Genomic DNA, 23,421 nt, shown 5'->3' with positions numbered 1-23,421 from the left:
TCACTGAGACAGACCCATGACAGCAGACGCTATCAATAGCACTCTCACATTTACACATTTAATAGCACGCTCCTTAGTTTGTAAGGTGTAGGCAGGGATTACATTTAGATTTTATATGCACGTGTAAATGGTTTAAAACTTCCTTTCTTTATAAATCTCGTTTAATCTTAAAGTGCATTACTATATTTTTCAAAACCAATTACTTGTTAAAGTTTGTACAATCAGTGGGATCAGTTGCAATGCATATATGTGAATGATAAAAGTAAATTGCACATTTGTCGAAGAAAATGTAAGGTGCTTCATGAAATGTTTTGTCAAAGATATGTTCATTTAATTTCAACATTTTCCTAATGTTCTTGTGTTTCTTTATACCAAAACAAAGGAAAGACATGTTGTTTTGGTTATTTATAGCAAAGTATGGTATCATTTTAATGGTCCGGCCCACTTGACATCTACCCAGGCCGTATGTGGCCCACCATGTGAAATGAGTTTGACACCCCTGATGTAGGCCATTTTATGATGTAGGCCATTTTATGATTGTAAATTTGGCAAGCTGTACAGAGACGAGGTGCGGAGACTGTTCACGTTGGTGAGTCCCTTAGCCAATCAGAATGCAGAACACAAGTCACTGTTTAAAAAAAAAAGCATTAAAAAAAATTGCACTAAAAATATCCGTGAAACAGCGAAGCCGCGGAAGGTGAACCGCATTGGAGTGAGGGATTACTGTGTGTGTGTGTGTGTGTGTGTGTGTGTGTGTGTATATATATATAGTAATACAGGATGTACAAAATCAGATATTATTTTCGCTAGCTATTATTTATTCACTGTTTTTGCATTTTATGCGATACATATGCAACATATCAACACTTTGTACATATTTACAAATCACACCAATTGGGATGGGTGGAGATTAGGATATATTACTCATGATCAAGTTTACATTTGCAATTATTGTAGAGGAACAGTGTTGTTTATATTTCACCTTAATTTAATCCCACTTGAAGCATCAAGTGAACATACTGTATGTGGCCATAGTAATATCTAAGCCATGGAAATGATTGATTTTTGACACAAGTCAAGGCGTGTGGTCGTCTTTAGTTGCAGTCTCTTGAAAATGCAATGAATGAGACATAATCATCTCATTTTTGCCAAAATGTTTTTGTCCCTCTGCCTTCCTCACTCCTCTCCCAATCTCCTCTTCTCCTTGGGATTTCTGGTGTGCACTATGTAAGCAGAGGATTGAAGACCTGTCGAGCTCCACAGAGAGAAATGATAAAGGCCCCTACATGCGGCGCCATATTTTCTTCCGTAAACATTGTGCCACGTGACTTTGTTTTTTGTGGGCATGCGATTCACCTCATGGACGCATTCCATAATGGTCAAGGTTTTCACATTAAAAGTCCCGTTTGTTATTTTTAATGTGAATGATCACATAAAGACATTGGATTTCACAAAAAAAAAAAAAAAAAAATCCCCATTGGTCATCATGCCTTGCAGTGTTAACATAGCATAAGTTCTCGCTGGTTCCTTCCAAGCAGTGCTCATGGCCACAGGAGCGGCAGTAGATAGTTCATTCAACATCAGCAAGAAGGAGCACTCAGTTGAGAAATGAAGTCAACTATTACAGGCATATGGTCAGAAAACACGGCCTCTACTCTCAGAAGGTAAGAAGATGAAAAGAGTCGATAAGATGTAGAAACTCCCTTGTCGGAGTCTTGCCGTCACACGTCAATATGGAAGTCTCAAACGATTACATCATTAATCACTGCACTCAGAAAGGTCACCAGTGAAGTACTTATTGTACCAAGGTGGTCTTTCAACCATCACATACAACAGTGCAGAAGAGTGACCTTATTCAAAGAAACTTTGTTCAGAATTGTTGAAAGGAGCCAGCATTGCTTATTCTACTACTCTGTCTGATAACTGAGTGGGTTATGCCTCTGTCACTAAAATGAAATCTAAATCAGAAGCCAAGAGGAGAAAAAAAATCTTTCACAATGAAAGTTGTCCAATATTTGCTCGCATTCAACAGGCCTATCCTGATTGGAGCCACTGCACTAACCGATGAAGGGTAATTCCAGCTATATGTTCTGTGCCAAACTCACCATGTACGGTCCATATAATGTACACATATCTGTGTTTAGATGCCGAGGTTTTTTTTTTTTTTTTTGTGATCTAAAAAAAAAAAAGACATTGAATGATACTCTGCTTTTTTTCACTTGCAAAATCAAACCAACAAATACATTTCTTTCACAGTATTTCAAGAGGTCGAGTAAAAACCCCCAAAAGTTATATTTCATAGTACTGTCAACTATTATTAAAAGAGAAAAGTGTGAAGAGCGTACTACTGTATTCTTAAAATATATTAGTAAAAATAATGTTTCAAATAAGGTTTATGGATGTCCCACTGTCTGCTATGGATACATTTACAGTCTCCCCGCTCTGCAGTTTGGCATACAGGGTTCCGTTCCTACTTTGCGGTTCGGTCTATTGCAGTTTTATCTTGCTATTTTCTGGGGTATTTTGATATTTTTCTTCCTTCTACGTGTGACATGTCAAGGAATGTAGATTTTTTTTTGGGTGGGGGGGTGTGGGGGCGTTGTTTCACAAAAACAGAGACCATGAACAGTTTGGGGCGCATTCAGAAATTCACTCTGACGCCCATGCACTACTCTGAGAGTGTGTGTATTCGGAGAGGTAGAGCACGCTTGCCTTTTATTAATGTCTGAACGAAGTCTATGTTCTAAACCAGAGGTGTCAAACATGCGGCCCGCGGGCCGGAACCGGCCTGCAAGGAGGTTTGATCACACTCGCAGGATAATTTAAAAGTGAAAAAATGCATAAAAGACATGGAATGAATATTTTTAATAAGGTGCAATTCATGGAATATCCGCTAGAGGGACACACTGTTTTGATCAGAGGAAAAGACAACATTGTTTTGATCAGAGAAGAAGACAACTGCCGCGTCAGTCTGTCACTGAGACAGACACAACACAGCAGATGCTATCAAGGACATGTGAATACTTTATTCTTTACACATATAGCACTCTCCTTCGTTTGTAAGGTGTAGGCAGGGATTACATTTAGATTTAATATGCTCGTGTAAATGGTTTAAAAATTCCTTTCTTTATAAATCTTGTTTAATCTTAAAAGTGCATTACTATATTTTTCAATACCAATTGTTAAGGTTTTGTGCCTTTGTACAGTCAGTGGGATCAGTTGCAATGCATATATGTGAATGATAAAAGTAAATTGCACATTTGTCTAAGGAAATCTTAGGTGCTTCATGAAATGTTTTGTAAAATATATGTTCATTAAATTTCAACATTTTCCTAGTGTTCTTGTGCTTCTTTAGACCAAAACAAAGGAAAGACATATTATTTTGGTTATTTATAGCAGAGTATGGTATAATTTTTAATGGTCCGGCCCACTTGACGTCTACCGAGGCCGTATGTGGCCCACAATGTGAAATGAGTTTGACACCCCTGTTCTAAACCAATCAGCTGCTCATGCATGAACTGTTTCTATCTGGACTGCCGACATATTGGTGCACCATGTCGCCAGTTGGAGTGCCAAGAGAGCATACTGGCACTCAGTTTTTGGTATATTTTGAAACACCGAATGGAACATTTGAACAACGCTCTGAGTTTCTGAATGGTCGTTGTGAATCAGTGCCTGCTTGATACGTATTTCTGAATTTGTGCTTAAACTCTTCACCCCCAAAATGTCAGTTCCCTCATTGTGAGTACAATTGGAAATGTACTCCACATGCACTTCTTCACCCAGCCAGTTCGGAAACTCAGAAAGTTGTTCAAATGTGCTGTTGCATTAAATTAATCAGTGTGCCGCAAAAACGTGTCTATTTCAGGCACTACAAAGAAAGTAAACAGCTGCTGCATTCATGAATGTGCCCAGAGAAAGGTCTGCATCCTGCTACTGCAGGAGGACAACGGTGAAATATTGGCTAATAACTAGATTCAAATTTTTCTTTTTAACTTAAAATGGCTTCCCTCAACTTGACTCCTTGTTACATGGTAGCCTAAAGTATGATCCTGGTGAATTAATCTGCCTTTTAAAATCTTATTCTTGTGCAAAGTGAAAATGATTTGTCATGACTACTTCCGATCTTCCAGCGGGAGTGATTCTTCTTCGTCTTCCTCTTCCTCCTTTTAAAAAGAATGAGTAAGACGACAATGTTATGGTTCAGGAAAGTTAGAAGTAGCAGTGGATCCAAGAGCGAATGGGGAGCAGGATAATCGTAAGATCACGTGGTCCGTGGGTGAAAAGGCAGAAGCAGGGAGGCACTGGGAAGAGTAAGTAGTTATACACAAAACATCCAAAAAGTAGTGATGTGCCCAACTGTGCTGAGGCTCTGATGCGTGTGCTGAGTAAACCGGAAAAAAATCTGCGAGGCGTGCTTCGAGGCACGTGTCGATTACGCATGTGGCCACGCCTGAAGCCTCGGAACGCGCGTTGCTACGTCCGAAGCCTCGCGAGACGGGATTCCTACGTCACCGCCAACAAATAGCTTCGCAAGTGATTTGAAATAAAACGGCGCACCGGGACGACAATGAGCTGACAGGTGACCCTGACTAGAGGTAAGATTGGGCCGCCCGAGCCCGTCCCGACCCGACTTCGGGCTTCTCTCTCGCTGACTTTTTTTTTATTTTGTTCGTTACGAGGCCGTGAATAGTTTTGGTCACGAGAGACCGTGGTACGCAAAAAAACAGAAGTGGCCTCATCACAACACGTATTGTACTAAACTCTCGCAATGACAATTCAAAGAACTCCTCATGTCTCTATGATCCAGCCGTCATTGTTCTTCTTTGTCTCGCTGCTTCTCTTTCTTCAAGTGCCGCGCTCGGTTTTTAAGGACGAACTGCTGCTGTGGAGAATGGCCCAATTTTCAACCTGTCAAAATGACGGACAGCCTTAAATTTTTCCGACAACTCTTAAAAAAAATCCGTCAATGATGGAAAATCGTCGGTTAATGTACCCTCTGCAGAAACAGAAATACATGTTTAAAATATGTAAATAATTATACAGACTTGTTTAACTTAGATTTCGTGACAAAAGATAGGCTTTAATTTGTTTTCACAAATCACCCCTCCTCCTCCCGAGTCATCACAAATTTAATAGGAAATGTCAGGTTTGGTTAGGGCTCGGGCCTGCAAATCAAGCTAATTGGTCAGGCTCGTGCCGGGTCGGGCTGGATTGTTTTGGCCCGATTTTACCTCTACGTCAAATCCATGGTATCATTTTAATCACTGTCTGTCATGACATTTATTTTCCACATCATGGCGCAATAGTACAAATAAAGCCTCATGATGCTTCGGCCCAGGAACGAACCAGTTGGATGGAAAGCCTCATTGCTTCATGAGGCTTCATTTTCCCATCACTACCAAAAAGGGCAAGCATATGTGCCAAAAAAGGCCAAGATACCACTCGTAATTCACGAATCATCTGGCACCCGCTTGCAGATCAGCAGAGGTCTGATCCACAGGTGGTGATTGCTGATCAGCTGCAGGTGCGGGAGCACCCTCCGGCCCAGCCTGATAATAGAGGAAGCAAACAAAGTCCCTGTAAGTGGACCATCAAAATAAATGAGGAAGTCATAATACAAAAACCTAAGGAGGATCTCGTGACAGCACATCACAGACGACAAAGAGGCAGCGGTAGTCATGGCAAATAACTTGCACTTATTACAACAACAAGAATTAAAAAGATATTTTCAGCCATCAGGATTGTTACCCATTACTGAAGGTAAGACATTTAAAGAAAAAAAGAAAAACTTTGTTAAACAGTTATTAGCCAACATTTCACAACCCAGCCGCTGGGGGGCAGTGCCCTCCCCTGGGGGTGCACTGTTCCCCAGTGCCGGTCCCAAGCCCGGAGAAATGGGGAGGGTTGCGTCAGGAATGGCATCCGGCGTAAAACTTTTGCCAAGACGACCATGCGAGTTGGTGGGACGGTTTACAGGGGCGGATGGAAATTACTGACTCGCTGTGGCGACCCCTGAATAGGGATGTGCCGAAAGGAGAAGAAGAAGAAGAAGATTAGCCAACATTTCATCATACTCATCCGTAGCCAGGATGCAGAGTGCATTCCACTCACGTGAATTTATGAATGCAGCCTATAATCAGCAGCTCTGTATAAACTCTTCTTTTGGCATGTTAAGTTACATTTATTAAGTGGAACAAGTGTTTAGAAATTTGGGAGCTGTGTGTGTGTGTGTGTGTGTGTGTGTGTGTGTGTGTGTGTGTGTGTGTGTGTGTGTCTGTGTGTGTGTGTGTGTGTGCGTGTCGGGGTGAGGGAGGCAGATATTATAATGGCTAAATGGAGGCGTGAATCAGACCCTTAGGGTCACCACGACCCCGTTGGCCCCTTCCCATAGTTTGTGAGCCCATGGTACTCATGTTGCCTTTTCATTCAGTGCCTGGCTGGGCCGCATGGGTGCAGGCCCTACCACCAGACGCTTGCCATTGCTCCCCTCCTCTCACTGTTGCAACCTGGGTGTCCTTTTTGATAATAATCTCTCTTTCGACCAACACATCACCCAAATCACCAAAACTGCTTTCTTCCACCTCAAAACCATTTCTCTCCTCTGCCCTTCACTTTCTTTCAACGCCGCACAAACCCTTATCCACGCCTTCATCACCTCCGGCCTTGACTACTGCAATTGCATCCTCTACGGCAGTGTTTTTCAACCAGTGTGCTGCGGCACACTGGTGTGCCGTGAGACATTGTCAGGTGTGCTGCGGGAAAATATCCAATTTGTATGCCTGTGCGGTCTTTCGCCCAGAAAGTAATCATGTAGTACCCTCCCATACCACTAGGGAGCAGCAACAGCTAGCCAATTGCCTTGTGTTTCTACGGGAGACAAGCGAATTTGTGACGCATGAATGCAGGACAACGGTGAAACGATACATATTAAAGATGATAAAATACTGTTTTCTTTGTGTTCATTTGATTCCAATTCAAGCTGTTATAACGTCATTCTCAAATGTTAGAAACGGTTATAGTAACAATATAACCGTTATATTGGGGCGGGGGGGTCACATTTTCAGCTAGTGGTGTGCCGCGAGATTTTTTTCAATGAAAGAAGTGTGCCTTGGCTCAAAAAAGTTTGAAAAACACTGCTCTACGGTACAACCCCCAAACTCCTCAACAAACTACAGTACATCCGGAATACCACCGCCTACCTTCTCACCCACATCCGCACTCGTGATCACATCACCCCCGTCTTTAAAAACCTCCACTGGCTCCCCGTTCCCCAACGTATTCAGTGTAAACTCCTCTGACTTACCTATAAAGCCCTTCAGAATCAGGCCCCCTCCTACCTCTCTGACCTTCTTCACCCATACACTCCTTGACGCAACCTCTGCTCCTCAAAGACAAATCTCCTCGCCATCCCCGTGACCAGGCTCAGAACCTGGGGGGACTGAGCCTTCTCTGTCGCCGCCCCCACCATCTGGAACTCTCTACCACAAGACATCCACAACTCTACTGACCTCCAATCCTGCAAATCATTTCTCAAAACTCACCTGTTCCGCAATGCTTTTCACACCTTTTAATCTCTTTTATCCATTTCTGCTTTGTTTTTTTTCTTCTAAATGTGTTTGTTTTAAATCATGTGGGCTTGGCTTTAAAGTGTGCATTTTATCCTGTGTTTTAAACTCTTGTAAAGTGTCTTTGAGTACGATGAAAAGCACTTTCAAAATTAAATGTATTATTATCATTATTATTATCACCATTATTATTATTGTTGAGCCCCACCTCCAGACCTGCTTCAAGTGGGTGGCCACGGTGACCCACCTCCTGTCGAGGGAAAATGAGCTCCAATTATTTTTTTCATTATGAGGGATCATTGACTCATCCTTGGTAAGGGACCTGAAAAAGTATGTTTCTCCTATGGATGACCTTGCCTGTGGCATAAAGCCAATTTAGCTGCTGGGATCACCGAGACACACAAAATACCTCTACTACATTAAGGTGATGGCTCAGTGGTAAAGAGAGAATTTCATCTGCGTTTATGGTGAATCCTTTACAAAAGTTTGCATGCGTTTTCTTTTTAACTCATATAATGTAAGGAAAGGCGAAAAAATAATTTGGCAACATTGATCCTACCGGCTGTGTTTTGCAACTGATGGATGATCTGATTGAAATGCCAATTTTAAACAGTCAAAGGGGGAGTCAACCCCCCCCAAAAATCTTAACAATAATATATTATATGCAGCCCCACTAGTCTAAACACGGCATTCTAATTAATATTGCGTTTGTAGAATATAGTCGCGAAATTCAACTGTTTTTGTCCATCTCAGGGGGCGGCCATTTTGCGGGTCGATTCAGGTGCTTAACTCATATTCCACAAACTCAGCATTAGTCAGAATGCTGTGTTTAGACTAGTAGAAGGGCATAGAACATATTACTGTCCTGGAAAAGTTGGGATTGCTTTCCCCTTTCAGGATTCAATGATTCAAGGAGTTTTATTATCATACCAGCACACATTTCCACATATGGCATGAAATACAATTACCAGGTTGGCCCAGAAAATTTCAAGACTTGTGAAAATAAAAATACAAATATAGTAAATATAATGTAATTTGTCTTAAAATTCATTTTTAATCTTTGACATTTGACTCAGCGTGAGACTTGATTTTTAGTTTTACTATTTTTGTGCTTTCGACTGTCTTTGTCATTACTGATTGTTTTATTGTTTGTTGTATGAATTATTTTTACTCCATGTACAGCACTTGGTATATAGCAGTGGTTGTTTTAAAGTCCTTTTAAAATCCCCCATCAAGCGTCTCCAGTTGGTCCAGAAAGCTGCTGCTCACCTCTTGACTGGTATTCGTAAGAGGGAGCACATAACATACATGGCAATTTTCCGCGGATCCGCGGAAATCCGCCGTTTTATTTCTTAAATTGATCATTTTTGTGAATCGTCTAAATCCGTTGAGAAAATTTTAGGGGCGGTCAGGTACCTTATCGTCGAGTTTTCACGAGCTCTCCCGAACAGTCTCTCCGTTTTCCGTTTGTAAACAGCCCTGCGATTGGACGTGTATGAAAGCTTCAACTAATCAGATCACTGAAGGCATTATTTGTTGCGGAAGTCTTAGCTCGATTATAAACAGCCCAGCGATTGGTTAACTACAAGCGATTGGACCAATCAAATTGCATGTAACATATTGCTTTACCTGATTCATGGCGGCCTGTTCGTCTCGCAAATTCATTGTTCTGGGATCGTTTTGAGCGGAATTATGAAAATTTTGACGAAAGATCAGGAGTCTTTAATCCTAGAAATTGACTCAAATGTCAAGAATAAATTCCGATTGGACTGGCTTGACAGAAAAGTCACTGTAAAGGTTAAAATTGGTTCCAAGTTCGACGAAGTTACAAAAGCTCTTGGACAATTTTTGAAGAAACCAGACGTAGCAGGCAAAGATTATTGTGTGTACTGTAGTGACTTAATTAACGTGGATGCGTGGCACTGACAGATCATGCAACAAAAGTGAAAAAACATGCCGACAAAATCGCCATTCGACGGAGCAATTATTCTTTGGGATCGGCATTTTTCAAACAAACTTCGTCAGCGGATACAACTAAAGACGTTACGCGCTGGGGTACTTACTTTGGCTGAACCAAGCAACGAAATCTGCTCCACTGACGCCCCTCCTGTGCCGTCATTAAGCAGCCCGACATTCTTTCACTTTCTGTCGCTCACGTGCGGTTTGGAGTTAAAAGCTTCCATTCATGAGCGCAAAGAAGCCAAAAAGCAGGATGCCCCCACCCTTTTGGTGCGCCGACCTGGTATCCACCTCGGTGTTGTTTTGATTTTGAGCAGCAAATTTGGAGTTACATATTGGTGCTCACCAGGAATGCATAGGCAAAATTGCACAAATTTTCACTTGAAAGAATAGTGGCGATCTTGGGATTTTTTTCTGTTCAATTTTCAAACTGTGTAAATTTAATACACTTCATCTTCAGCATGTTTAGTGCTACTTTTGTAAGTAACCACGCCCCCGTCCAGACCACGCCCCGTCCAGGCCACGCCCCTTCCGCTTTTTTCATCACTCGCCATTGCCATGTATGACATAACTCCTACTCTGGCATCCCTTCACTGGCTCCCGATACATTGTAGAGTTCTTTTTAAGATCCTAACTGGACAAACTGCAGCACGCCAGAGTGGACCACCACCTCATATCTTGGATTACAGATTACCGTATTTTCCGCACTAAAAGACGCACTGGATTATGAGGCGCACCTTCAATGAATGGCTGTTTTGTAATTTTTTCTCATATATTAGACACTTCGCATTAAAAGGCGCAATCTACAATGCGTCCACTAGATGGTGCTACGCTCCTTCCATTCAAATCGAAAGGCGTTCATGACCGCCTCTGAAAAATGTAAATTAACTATTACTGTACTTAAATGAAACTATGAAAATTGAAAATATGCGTCAAAACAGAAAATCAAGTGAGGAAATTCATTCATTCATTCATTTTCCGAACCGCTTGATCCTCACTAGGGTCGCGGGGCGCTGGAGCCTATCCCAGCTGTCTTCGGGCAGTAGGCGGGGGACACCCTGAATCGGTTGCCAGCCAATCGCAGGGCACACAGAGACGAACAACCATCCACGCACACATCCACACCTAGGGACAATTTTGAGTGTTCAATCAGCCTGCCATGCATGTCTTTGGAATGTGGGAGGAAACCGGAGCACCCGGAGAAAACCCACGCAGGCCCGGGGAGAACATGCAAACTCCACACAGGGAGGCCGGAGCTGGAATTGAACCCGGTCCCTCTGCACTGTGAAGCCGACGTGCTAACCACTGGACTACCGGGCCGCCCCAAGTGAGGAAATCACAAAGTAAATTCTATATCCCCCCCCCTACAGAATTTATTTTGTGATTTCCTCGCTTGATTTTCTTCGTGGTTTCATTGAAGTAAGAATTAATTTACGTTTTTCGTAGATGGCCTTGAACGTCTCTCGAGTGGAACAGAAGAAGGCACGGAGACGGACAAAGACGTACAGTACCCGTACTTGCTGAGACTGTGAAAACCATTAATAAAGTCTGCGTTTAAAAAATAAAATAAAACCACAACCACAGCTCTCCTTTTTTCAACAAACACAGGTGTGTCTTTGTCCGTCTCCTTCCCTTCTTTTCTTGCGGTCAACTCGAGAGGCGTTCATGACCGCCTCCGAAAAACGCATTGGCATTTCCTTTATCGTAGCTCCAACAGTACGATCAGATAAGATAAGAAAACCTTTAATAGTCTCAAAATGGAGAAATTCCCACTTCACAGCAGCAAAGTTATGAGAGGAAGAAGTAGAAGAACAAAATAAATAGGAGCTGCTGGAAAGGCAGCCACTCTCCCGGCGCCATCTTGAAGTCAAAATAACACAACAAGATGTCAGTCGTAGTTATTTATTCCTTTGTTGTGTATTCACAAATGATGAAATCACAATATAAATTCTGTAGGGTGGGGGCGTGATTTAGAATTTATTCTGTGATATCCTCGCTTGCTTTTCAGTTGTGATGTATTATTTTCAATTTTTGTAGTTTCATGGAAGTAATCGTTAGTTTCCGTTTTTTCGGAGGCGGTCTTGAACGCCTCTCGAGTCGAACGGAAGAAAAGAAGGGAAGGAGACGGACAAAGACGTACAGCCAAACCTCGGTTTTCGAACGTCTCGGTTCTCGTACAATTCGGTTTTCGAACAAAAATTTTCAGTTTTTTATGCCTCAGATGATGAACAAATTTCGGTTCTCGAACTACCTGAGCGCACTTGAATGCGTCACTTCACCCCTCTCGGCTTCGCTTCCTCGTGTAGCGTCCATTGTGAGCAGACGTTTTTGTATTGTTCAATAAAGATTTTTTAAAAAAGCAGACGTGTTTGGTGAAACGCTTCCTCGTGTAGCGTCCATTGTGAGCAGACGAGTTTGTATTGTTCAACAAAGATTTAAAAAGAAAAAAGCATACGTGTTTGATGAGACATTTCTGTTAGGGGGAGTGAAACCCCCCTCTTTTCAGAATGGTTTGCCCCAGCAGCAGGGGGGAAGTGCGTGCATTTGTTGTAAGTCCGGCAGTTTTCAATAGAGCGGCATATAATGAACACTCTGGTGTCCGGTGTCTCATTATTATGCAATAATCATACAGAAACAGCTTCCTCGTATAGCGTCCATTGTGAGCAGATGAGTTTGTATTGTTCAATAAATTAAAAAAAAAGCAGACGTGTTTGGGGAGACGCTTCCTCGTGTAGCGTCTATTGTGAGCAGACGAGTTTGTATTGTTTAATAAAGATTTTTTTTTTTTTAAAGCAGACGTGTTTGCTGAGAACTATGTAATATCGGACTGTTATTTTTGCATCGTGTAACAGCCCCTAATCATAGCACCAAAGAAAGCAAGTGGAAGTGGTAAATGTAATGATGGTCAGCAGGCAAGGTTCACGTTTTATGTGACTTTTAATAACAATGTGGCAGAGCAGTAAAACATGCAGTGTGCTCACTCTAACAGTTACTTCCTGGAACTCCCCCTTATAGGCGGGACCTGTCGATTAACTGGAGTATGACGTACACAGTGCAAACTTTCATAAAGCACTACTCATATAATAACAGCCTATTATGTGACAGTAAACCTGGTAAAGAAAAGAGGAAAATAGTGCGCAAAACTATAGAATTTAAGAAAAGTTTGATCAGAAAATATGAGTCAGGTGTGCGTGTGCCTGTGTTGGCTAAGGAGTCCGGGATGCTGAAATCCACCATCAGCAGCATCCTAAAAATGAAAGACCATCTGCCTGATGACAGCTGGGATAGGCGCACGCCCCACGACAGAAAGAGAGACAGAGAGAGATGTTCCTTCAATTTTTATGTTGCAATGTTAATGTTAAAATTGGTGAAAATAAAACATATTACAGTTTGTTTGTACAGAATTTTACATAGTAGCTGCTCTCTTATTACATGTGTACAGTTTATGGTGTAAAATTGTAAAAAAAAAAAAAAAAAAAGTGGTTTAAAAAAGTTGTTTTCTTGACTTGGAACGGATTTTTTTTTTTTTACATTGATTCCAATGGGAAACATGGTTTCGGTTTTCGAACAATTCGGTTTTCAAACAGTTTTCTGGAACGGATTATGTACAAAAACCGAGGTTTGACTGTACCTGTATTTGTTGAGACTGTTTTAAAAAATTAACACCACAGCTCTCCTTTTTTCGGAGCTGCAACACATACTTATTTAATAAAGCAGCGACACAGTTCACTGAACGAACAGCAAGTTATAACATTGGAAGCATGTTTCCAGGAAGGAGCCATCTTGGAGTCGACGTATTACCGTAATGACCATACAAAAGACACACCGGATTTTAAGGCGCTCGGTGAGCTTTTAAGAAAATGGAAAACTTTTTGTTGCGTCCTATAGTGCGGAAAATACGGTAACTCACAAACCGGCCACAGTACGTGAGGGCACAGAGCTGTGAGTCGGACAGGCTTCTCTGCAGCATCGGGGCGCTGCAGGGGACTGTCCTGGCTCCATTCCTGTTCACTCTCAACACCTCGGACTTCAGCTACATCACTCCAAGCTGCCACCTTCAGAAGTTCTCTGACGAGTCCGCGATTGTCTGGCTCATTACAGACTCTCCCCCACTCACCCATTGTAAATAGCACAGCCACCTGATGCAGCACATACACAGTTGCATAAATGCTTATATGTTATATATTGTATTTTTATATTGCATTCTGTACTGTTGTCAGAGTTTTTTCTCAGACAAAGTTAAAGAAATACGGTTTAGTTGCTCCGCGATCACACTCAGAGCCCCGCCCTACGCGAGTTCGACCTTTTATTGTAACATATGCAAAATACAAGAAAAACACTGCCCCTGGTATTTGCATGCCGCACCTCCGGTCCAGCCCCTCGGTAGTGATTGGTTACCTGTGTTTAAGCTTTGAACCACCGGTACGTTGGCGCCTTTCTGTCTGGTCTACATTGAATCAACGTGTTGCAGACTTTGCGGACGATGAATGTCGCCTGGGCACGACGGGTGTTCTCAAATCGTCTTTTGGTGTTCAACCGCTGTTCCCGAATTATTCATTCCCCCTTTGTGACCGAGTCTAGCCCTCTCTCCTCTGATCGCCCACCTGCATTGACGTGCTAATTGTGGACTTCAACAGTCCTCCGGCCAGGTGGCCGGCGCCTTTGTGCACAGGCATTTGGGGGGTGCTGGATACGCACCCAAACGTTTAGACGTCCCCAAATTATATGAAACTTTAAACATGATACAATTTTACTCATGGATTCCTCTAACAATTGTGTACAGTCATTTTTTTAAATGTTTTTCTTGTTTTTCTACTTCTTCCCACCGAACTTTGCTGCTGTACATTGCAAATTTCTCCATTGTGAGACAATAAAGGTTTTCTTATCTTATTATTTGTTTTCAAATCTTTAAATGGCCTTGCTCCACCTTACCTCTCTGAGCTCCTCCACCCCTACATACCAAACCGGTGCCTCAGGTCTGCGGTGCCCAGACACTATTAGAGATACCAAGAACTAAGTGGAGGCTCAGAGGGAACCGAGCCTCTTCCGTTTCTGGTCCCTCTCTTTGGAATCTCCTCCCACTGAACATTTGGCAAGCCCATCTCGGCCCATCTTTAAAACTTGTCTCAAAACTCATTTCCATTCTTTGGCTTTTGACTCAGCGTGACTCAGACTTGATTTTTTACTTTTACTGTTTTGTGCTTTCTACTTTCTTTGTTATTAATTTATTGATTTGGTGTTTATTGTTGTCTATATGATATTTCCTCCATGTACAGCACTTTGTATGCAACGGTGGTTGTTTTAAAGTGCTCTATAATTACAGTTGAGTTGAGTTGAAGGTGCTCTATATATACAGTTGAGTTGAGATGTAGCGATGAACTTTTTTTAACTAAGAATGATATTCTGAAGTGTTCCTGAGCATGGCATTGTACATGTATGTGTCAAGAGATAGGAACTATGTCACTGTTTATATTTGATGTGTCATCATTATCCTGACTTATGTAATCACATATAGTGTCTGGAAAAAATGCACATAAATCAAGCCAGCAGCAAACTGCACTACCAAAAGTAAGAGCACCTTCTCCTGATAAACCAATTGGACTTGAACTTTCTCCTGATCGATTCATTCGAGGTGAAAGAAGCTTTTAATGGATCAATTCATTGCAAGTGAAACATTGTGAGTATCGAAGCAACAGCATTGTTGGAAACACAGTATTTTTGCTGTCGAGATAACAACGGCCAACAAAGCTTTCATCTCACATCATGAACACTGGAAAAGAGATACAGCCATGATGGAGGATCAGTCAATGGAACCTAAGTAGACAGCTCTAATGGAACGTCAACAAATGGAACCTTCAGAGGAAATCATAGAAACTATGTTGGAATGGTTAAAAAGGATAATGGAATTAAGAAGAATGAAGTCAACATAAATAACATAATACATAATTTTTTCCGCACTATAAAGCGTTTCAGAGTACTGTATAAGGTGCACCTTCAATGATTGGCCTATTTTAAAACTGTTCTCATATATATATATATATATGTATGTATATATATAAATAAGCGACAATGGTTGCTGTTGCATTATACATCCACTAGATGGAGCTAGGTGAAAGGAAACGCAACACAATACAGCTTTATTAATATAGAGACCTGGCTGCAATTGCATTATGCATCCACTAGTTATGCTAAAGGAATACAATACAAACAATACAGCTTTATTTATAAAGAGCTTTTGCAACTGCTGCAGCTGTAACAAAAGCACAGAATATTTTAAATACTACCTCCAAGAAATCAGAATATTGATCCCTATATAGCTCCCTCATGATGTAGCATGAAGCACGACACCAAGTCCATAAAAATGCAGGGTTTATTCCTTGGCAACCCATGAAAACTGGTCACAAACATGGGCATGGAACATATAAATACAATTGGCATTAAAAAAACAATACATGAAAGACAAAAGTTATGAAGGCAATCGAAGCACACAAACTCTTTGGGCTCACATCCACAAGTGGCTAAATATCCTTCGAAGTCTTGCTTGTGTCCTTCTTCCTTCATTTAGTGAGTAGCTAATTATGCTTTTGGAAGTATCTTCGTTTCATAATGGCTGCACAGAGCTCACAAAGTAGTTGTCTTTTTGAGTGTTTGTTGATGAATGCACATGTCAATTTGTGTCGGGCAGAATCCTTTTACATTACAATTGGTCCTTGCTAATAATCACCACTCGATGGCATCGGAACACTAACAAGTAAACAACTCAATGGGCAACATAAAGAGACTGTAATATCATATATAAGGTGCATCGGATTACAAGGATCACTGTCGGCTTTTGAGAAAATTGAATGCTTTTAGGTCCGCCTTGAAGTGCGGAAAACATGCTTGTCTTTGCTCATTTGTTTTACTCCTATTTGCAAAATGCTCAGTTTGATAGCAAACAGAGCAAACTATCTTACCTCTATAGTTGTCGTATGTATTCCAAATAGAGGAATGATGGATGCCGCATTCATATTTTCCCAGGCTTTCCAGTCACAGCGTATGGACCAGTAACAGCAGCAGTAGCAGCATCACGTGGCTCAGGTAGGGGGACCCATGGAAGAGGGGGCAGTTACATGGCATACGGGCAGAACACAGGGGCAGGTAAATGCTCTGTCTGTATTCTGTGTGGCCTGACACACTCGCCATGCATTTTTTAAAATTCATTGTAACACTTAATACTCCCACTCAAATCACACTGTGAGATAATTATTGTATCCTCCTGTGCATCGTTTGGTGTTTTTGATGTTAGCAGCGTTGATTGAATATGCATGGAACATTTTTTTATTGTGGTTGTTTTAATGTTTTCTAAAATGTTACCCTATTGTACATCTCATTATTTTATATGGTTTTAATTTCTTTGGTTGGCAGCATGATTTAACAGGCTTACTGATGCCTCGCCCTTTGGATTCTTGATATTTCTTTGCCAGGCCTGCCCTTGTTACCAATTTTAAAAAGTGGAAATGTGCTTCTACACACAATACTCAAATTGTTTTGTTTGTTATACGAGCCAAACTATTGAAATTTGCAATGTTGACAGTGAGAGAAGTATGGTTAGGTCTCATTACGAACAATTCTAAGAGAAGGATTTCCACCCGTACTTTAAACAAAGCCAAACTGTTATACAAAGTAAGACTGAACTACTCCTCTGGTCCATCATTTCTTGCTTATCACCCTCTTGGTGTCACATCGAAAATGGATGAGGCATATTCCGCTCATTTTCACTGATTTATGAGCGCAGCCTGACATAAGTGATTGCTTGTTCTCTTAACCATTGTTCCCCGTATTGCTTCTGTTGAGAATTTTCTTCAATCATTTTTTTTTTCCAATACAAAAGAGTGTTGATTGAATCTTTGGGGTGCTACGAATATGAAGACAATGCCATTGTAGTTTGTGTTATCCAGTTTTCAATGTAATTTGCATAGCTGCAGAGTTAATTAGTCTTGAGTATATTTCAAACATGTCTGGTCTAAATTATGATTTTGATTGATAGGCCATGTCTTCACACTTTATCCTGACATCATTAGGTCAATCCTTGTGATTGATAGTCTTGGCTGGGGATCACAACAGCAACATACAAAGACAGCAGGCTCGAAAAAATATTCACTTCTTCCATCTCCCAGGACTCCCTGATTATGGGTTGTGCTCTTTGGCTGGAACCAGCGGTGACATGAGGGGCGCAGCACACTACTCCATGGCTGACTATGGCTCCCTCGGGCCACAGACGGCAGCTCAGATGCTACCTAATGAGCATGTCAGCTCTGCCTGCAATTCTCCCACCGCTGTTCAGCCACACCTTCACAGCCCGGATCCTTTTAAGAGCCCAGGTGTGTTAATTCACGTGTCCACACCTCCCACATTAATTTTTTTCCAAGGATAATGATAAAAGTGCTGAAGCATGAGTCTGTGGATGTTATGGACATTTGCTGATAATATGCTGCATGCATTTGAGAGCACTGCCTTTGGGGAGGCGTTCATTTGCCACCTTTTGTTTTATTATTGACATTATGAGACATGTAATTTCTCACTTTCACTTTTACCTAAAAGACGTGACCGTTTCCATGGATCATGTCTAGTTATGGGTTCATTCAATCAATCTTATTTGCTTGTTGGTGACATTACAAAAGACAATCCGTTAAAGCTTTGGAATGCAGAAAATTGTGTCATTTCAAGTTTGTTAAGAAGGAAACCTGCCACATATTTGTCTCAATCACAGCAACTATGTAAAGAGCAGATGGACTTCAGTTCATAACCCCCACCCCCAAAAAATTAAATAACCCAAACATTAAATGATGATTGTGTTACATGGAGAAGTGTATTCACAATATTACCGAGCTACTATATTGCAGCATTCTGAATCTCATCCAATATAGATTGGTGTATAGATTAGAGACTGTTTTTACCTGCAACATGATCATGCATCAAATGGATTTCAATGGAACTGTATCCTACATTATTCATGTGTCAAATAGTGTTTTATCACTGCTAAGATAAGTTAAGATAAGATATCCTTTATTTGTCCCACACTGGGGAAATTTACAGTCTAGAGCAGCAAAATTGGGGGGTAGAAAGAAGAAAAAGTGTTTGCATGCACAAAAATAAATGTTTCAGAGTTCAGTTAAGTGCAAGGGACTGTCCATCATAGCTTTTAGCTTAGCTAGCATCCTCCTGTTGCCCACCTCCTCCAGAGTGTCCAGGGAGCAGCCCAGGACAGAACTGGCCCTCCTGACCAGTCGCTCCAGTCTCTTTCTGTCCCGGGCCGAGATGCTGCCTGACCAGCAGACAATGCCATAATGGATGGCCGAAGCCACCACCGAGTTATAGAATGTCTTAAGGAGTGACCCCTGAACCCCAAAAGACCTCAGTTTCCTGAGTAGGAAGAGTCGGCTCTGTCCCTTCCTCATCAGGGCGTCCGTGTTGTTAGACCAGTCCAGTTTATTGTTTAGAAGAACACCCAGGTACTTGTTGGAGGTCACCCTCTCTATGTCCGTAGCCTTCATCAGTGCAGGTTAGGACTGTTTCCTGCAGAAATCCACAACCAACTCCTTAGTTTTCCCAGGGTTGATAAGGAGGTGATTCTGCTGGCACCAGTCCACAAAGTCCTTCGTCAGTCCCTTGTACTCCCAATCGTCTCCCTCTGTAATGAGTCCTATTGTAATGAGGCCTACAATCGCAGAGTCATCGGAGACCTTCTGAATGTGGCAGGTTGGAGTGATGTGTCTGAAGTCCGAGGTGTAGAGGATGAATAGGAATGGATCCAGAACAGTCCCTGCGGTGCTCCAGTGCTGCAGAGTAGCCTGTCCAACTCACAGCTCTGTACACTCACGTACTGCGGCCGGTTTGTGAGGTAGTCTGTAATCCATGATGTGAGGTGGTGGTCCACTCCGGCGTTCTGCAGTTTGTCCCCCAGTAAGTTGGGCTGAATGGTGTTGAAGGCACTGGAGAAATCAAAAAACATGATTCTCACAGTGCTCCCAGCCTTCTCCAGGTGTAACAGCACTGAGTGGAGATGGTAGATGATGGCGTCCTCCACGCCGATGCCAGGGTGATAGGCAAACTGCAGCGGGTCGAGTGCCGAGCTCACCAGTTGTCGAAGGTAGGCGAGGACGAGTCTCTCCAGCATCTTCATCAGGTGAGACGTCAGCGCCACCAGTCTGTAGCTGTTCAGCTCCTTAGAGTGGGGGGTCTTGGGCACTGGGACCAAGCACAAAGTTTTCCACAGCTGTAGAACTCTGCCCAGCTTCAGGCTCAAGTTGAACATGTGCTGGACAATGTCACACAGCTGGTCGGAGCAGGTCCCGAGGAGCCGGGAACTGATCTTGTCCGGAACTGCTGCCTTCCTCACATTCATCTTCCTCAGTTGGTTCCTCACCTGCTCTGTCGTGACGGACAGGCAGGAACCAGGAGACAGACTGGGTTGTTGTGAGCTGATCGAAGGAGGAGGGGGAGGAGAAGTCCTCAGTGAGAGTGGGTGCAGCTGGTGGTTGGGGGGAGGAGAGTTGTTGTCCGTCCTGTCTCCATTCCTGTTTATTCTGAACTGCTCAGACTTCCATTTTAACTGCCTATGGATGGATTGAGGATAAACAGAGCTTTAAAATTGGGAATTGGAATGATAATTGTGTACAGGGTCATAGCCACTCTTAGGAAAGGTTTTATCGAACCATGCTGCACACATCCATCCATCCATCCATTTTCAATTCTGCTTATCCTCACAAAGGTCACGGGGCGTGCTGGAGCCTATCCCAGCTGTCTTCGAGCAGTAGGCGTGAGACACCCTGAACCAGTTGCATGCTGCACACATTAGTGCACAAATCCTTGTAGCCATGCATTCCAAAATGATGCAGCCTTACTGCTGCTGCACAATCCTCTCGGGCTGGAAATAACGTGATTACAGGAGTTGACTTTAAAGCACTGAAGTTGGTTCACCTAAGAAGCAGTGAGCATCTTTCTGCTCCATTCTCAAACCTGACTCCACTTTCCCCTATCCACAGACATTACAAACCAGTTAGCCTTACTGCTGCTGCGCAATCCTCTAGGGCTGGAGATAACGTACTAAAGATAAGTGTATGGCGAGTGGACGGTCACAAAATTGCCATTTCCCCAGTTAATAATGATCCATCCATCCATTTTCTGATCCGCTTTAACCTCGGCCTGCTGGAGCCTCTTCCAGCTGTCTTCGGGCAGTAGGCAGGGGACACCCTGAACTGGTTGCCAGACAATCGCAGGACACACAGAGACGAACAACCATCCACGCTCACACTCACACCTAGGGACAATTTAGAGTGTTCAATCAGCCTGCTGTGCATGTTTTTGCAATGTGGGATGAAACCGGAGTACACGGAGAAAACCCACGCATCCCCGGGGAAAACATGTAAACTCCACACAGGGAGGCCGGAGCTGGAATTGAACCCGGTACCCCTGCACTGTGAAGTCGGCATGCTAACCATTGGACTACCGGGCCACCTGAAACATTTCAGTTGGGTAGATAATATAACCCTGAATATTTTTGTGTAAAGTTGTGGACTTGTAGCGGGAGACAACAACGGCCTGTATTGCAAATGTATTTTGGATTTATTTATTTCTTTATTTTTTCTGTTTTTGTTCATGTAACTAATCCCTCGGTGACTCTTTCTTAACAGATGCAACGAGGCCTGGACCTTTCCCTGGTACAAGCAGCCCTGGTCATGTTGCTAACCTCTATGGGACTGCCACTCAGGACTCCGTCGTCAGCAGCTATATCAGTGCTCCAAACCCACAGCCTGTTTCCCCCTTTAGCCACAGTATTGCTGTGAGTGTCAACTTTTGCAACATCATAACATCTCTCCTGGCGATATCAACTGTTCAGTGATAGGTATAAAAAAGCCATTTAGGGTAGGTTGATTCAGTCTCAGTTTGTTGGCTACGGGCCAAATTCGCAAGTACGTTTTTATTTATTTATTTTACACACCCTGCGCATCTTTCATCTATGGGCAAGTCACTTTAACGTGTTTGACGACCGTCATGAGAAGCATCGCACCTTTACAAAGACTGTAGATTCTTTAATTATGGACGCTTCCCCCCTGCCCCCGACAACAAAAAAATAAAATCCAAGCCACCAAGCAGCATGTTTGAATCAGAAAAGCGCTTTGCAGGTGAAAAAGTCTCGTTGGTGCCTACAACATTATGTTGACATTTGGCTGCCGATGTAATGTGGTAGGCACACATTATGTCTGGTAGGCAGTCGGTCAGCGTTAGTGATAATAATAATAATAACAAGACATTTTATTTAAAAGCTCCTTTCATGCCACCCAAGGACACTGTACAGACAATAAAGGAAATACAATGTAAAAATAAATAAGATAAATATTATATAAAAACAGGACATAAAATCACAAAACAGAGGAAATGGAAGAATTATGTGTTGTAGGCAGTCCTGAACAGGTGTGTTTTCAGACGGGACTTGAAAGTGGAGAGAGGTGTACAGTTTTGGAGGTCCGGAGGTGGATTGTTCCAGAGCTGAGGAGCAGCGCGACTGAAGGTTCTGGCTCCCATCGTGCTGAGGCGGGCAGGGGGCACTGACAGGCAGAGGGAGGACGAGGACCTGAGGGAGCGAGTGGGGGTAAGCACCTGGAGAGGGTCGGACAGGTAGGGAGGGGCCAGGTTGTGGATGGCCATATATGTATATAGGAGCAGTTTGTAGTGGATGCGGTATTTGTCATGATTGTGTTTGTGACCAACAGGTGGCACTGCAGGGTTCTCCCTGCAGCTGCACACCTGTTGGCCGTCATCTAATTATGGCTTTAAAAGGACTCGGCAAGACCACTCAGTGTCGGGTCATTGTTTCTTTCTTGCTGTCATGTCTGTTTGTTTGCTGTAGCTGTCGTGTTCTCGATCATGTTTTGTTGACTGTTAGTTTTTAGCTACAGCTTGGGTTTTGTTTGATACTTTGGATTATTTTTGTTTTTTAGGACTTTGGTTGTTTTGGATTCAGTTTTCTCTGTGTTTTACTAAATACAATTCATCAAGTACAACCTGCTCCTGCCTCCTGCCTGCTTTTTGGGGTCCACCATCATCTCGCTACGTGACAGTATTGGACAGGGAGCCAGTGGAGCTGCTGAAGGACGGGGGTGACGTGCTGCCAGGATGGTGTTTTGTAATGATGCGAGCAGAGGTGTTTTGAAGCAGTTGGATTTTATGGAGGGACTTTTGAGGTAGGTTGAAGAGGAGGGCGTTGCAGTAATCTAAGCGGGATGTGACAAGACTGTGGACAAGAATAGCAGTGGTGCGGGGGGTGAGGGAAGGGCAAAGTCTGTTAATATTGCGGAGGTGGAAATAAGCAGGTCGGGTGATGGTGTTAATATGTGAGTGGAAGGTAAGCATGCTATCAAGGATGACACCCAGACTCTTAACCTGAGGGGAGGGGGACACTGAGGAGCTGTCAATGTTGAGGGAGAAACTGTTTACTTTAGATAAAGTGGATTTGGTGCCAAGGAGGAGGATTTCAGTTTTATTAGAATTTAATTTAAGACCATGTTTTGAGTTCGGATAGGCAAGAGGTGACGGAGGTGGGCGGGAGTGTGGAGTTTGGTTTACAGGAAAGGTAAGAGCTATGTCTCATCAGCAAAGCAGTGAAAGTGGATATTAAATTTGCGGAAGATATGACCAAGAGGCACAAGGTAGATGATGAAGAGAAGGGGCCCCTAGGACAGATCCCTGGGGTACACCTGTGGTGGCTGGGGAGGGCTTTGAAGTGAAGGATTTGAGCTGGACAAACTGAGTGCGGCCGATGAGGTCGGAGTGGAACCAACTGAGGGGAGTGTGAGAGAGACCAATGGAGGAGAGTCTATTGAGGAGGATAGGGTGAGAAATGGTGTCAAAG

At 42.8% G+C, this 23,421-nt stretch overlaps 1 protein-coding gene and 1 long non-coding RNA gene across 2 annotated transcripts in view; both read left to right on the top strand.

Annotated features, from left to right (window-relative positions):
• LOC109518664 (uncharacterized) overlaps positions 1 to 3,986 on the top strand; it is a 12,911-nt gene extending 8,925 nt beyond the window's left edge. Inside the window, exon 3 of the long non-coding RNA XR_002168806.1 lies at positions 3,976 to 3,986. This is a non-coding gene — a long non-coding RNA (uncharacterized LOC109518664). The remainder of the gene's footprint in view (positions 1 to 3,975) is intronic.
• The window catches only part of LOC109518661 (RNA-binding protein Musashi homolog 2-like), a 43,516-nt gene that overhangs the window by 15,534 nt on the left and 4,561 nt on the right, over positions 1 to 23,421 (top strand). The window contains exons 4-6 of the mRNA XM_019874667.1: positions 16,548 to 16,667; positions 17,687 to 17,890; positions 21,203 to 21,351. Of these exons, the coding sequence (XP_019730226.1) occupies positions 16,548 to 16,667; positions 17,687 to 17,890; positions 21,203 to 21,351 (473 nt within the window). The remainder of the gene's footprint in view (positions 1 to 16,547; positions 16,668 to 17,686; positions 17,891 to 21,202; positions 21,352 to 23,421) is intronic.

Source organism: Hippocampus comes, unplaced genomic scaffold, assembly GCF_001891065.2.
Source record: "Hippocampus comes isolate QL1 unplaced genomic scaffold, H_comes_QL1_v1.1 scaffold200, whole genome shotgun sequence".
NCBI lineage: Eukaryota > Metazoa > Chordata > Actinopteri > Syngnathiformes > Syngnathidae > Hippocampus > Hippocampus comes.
Note: the sequence above shows the minus strand (reverse complement) of the source record. Positions and strands in the feature narration are given on the sequence as shown.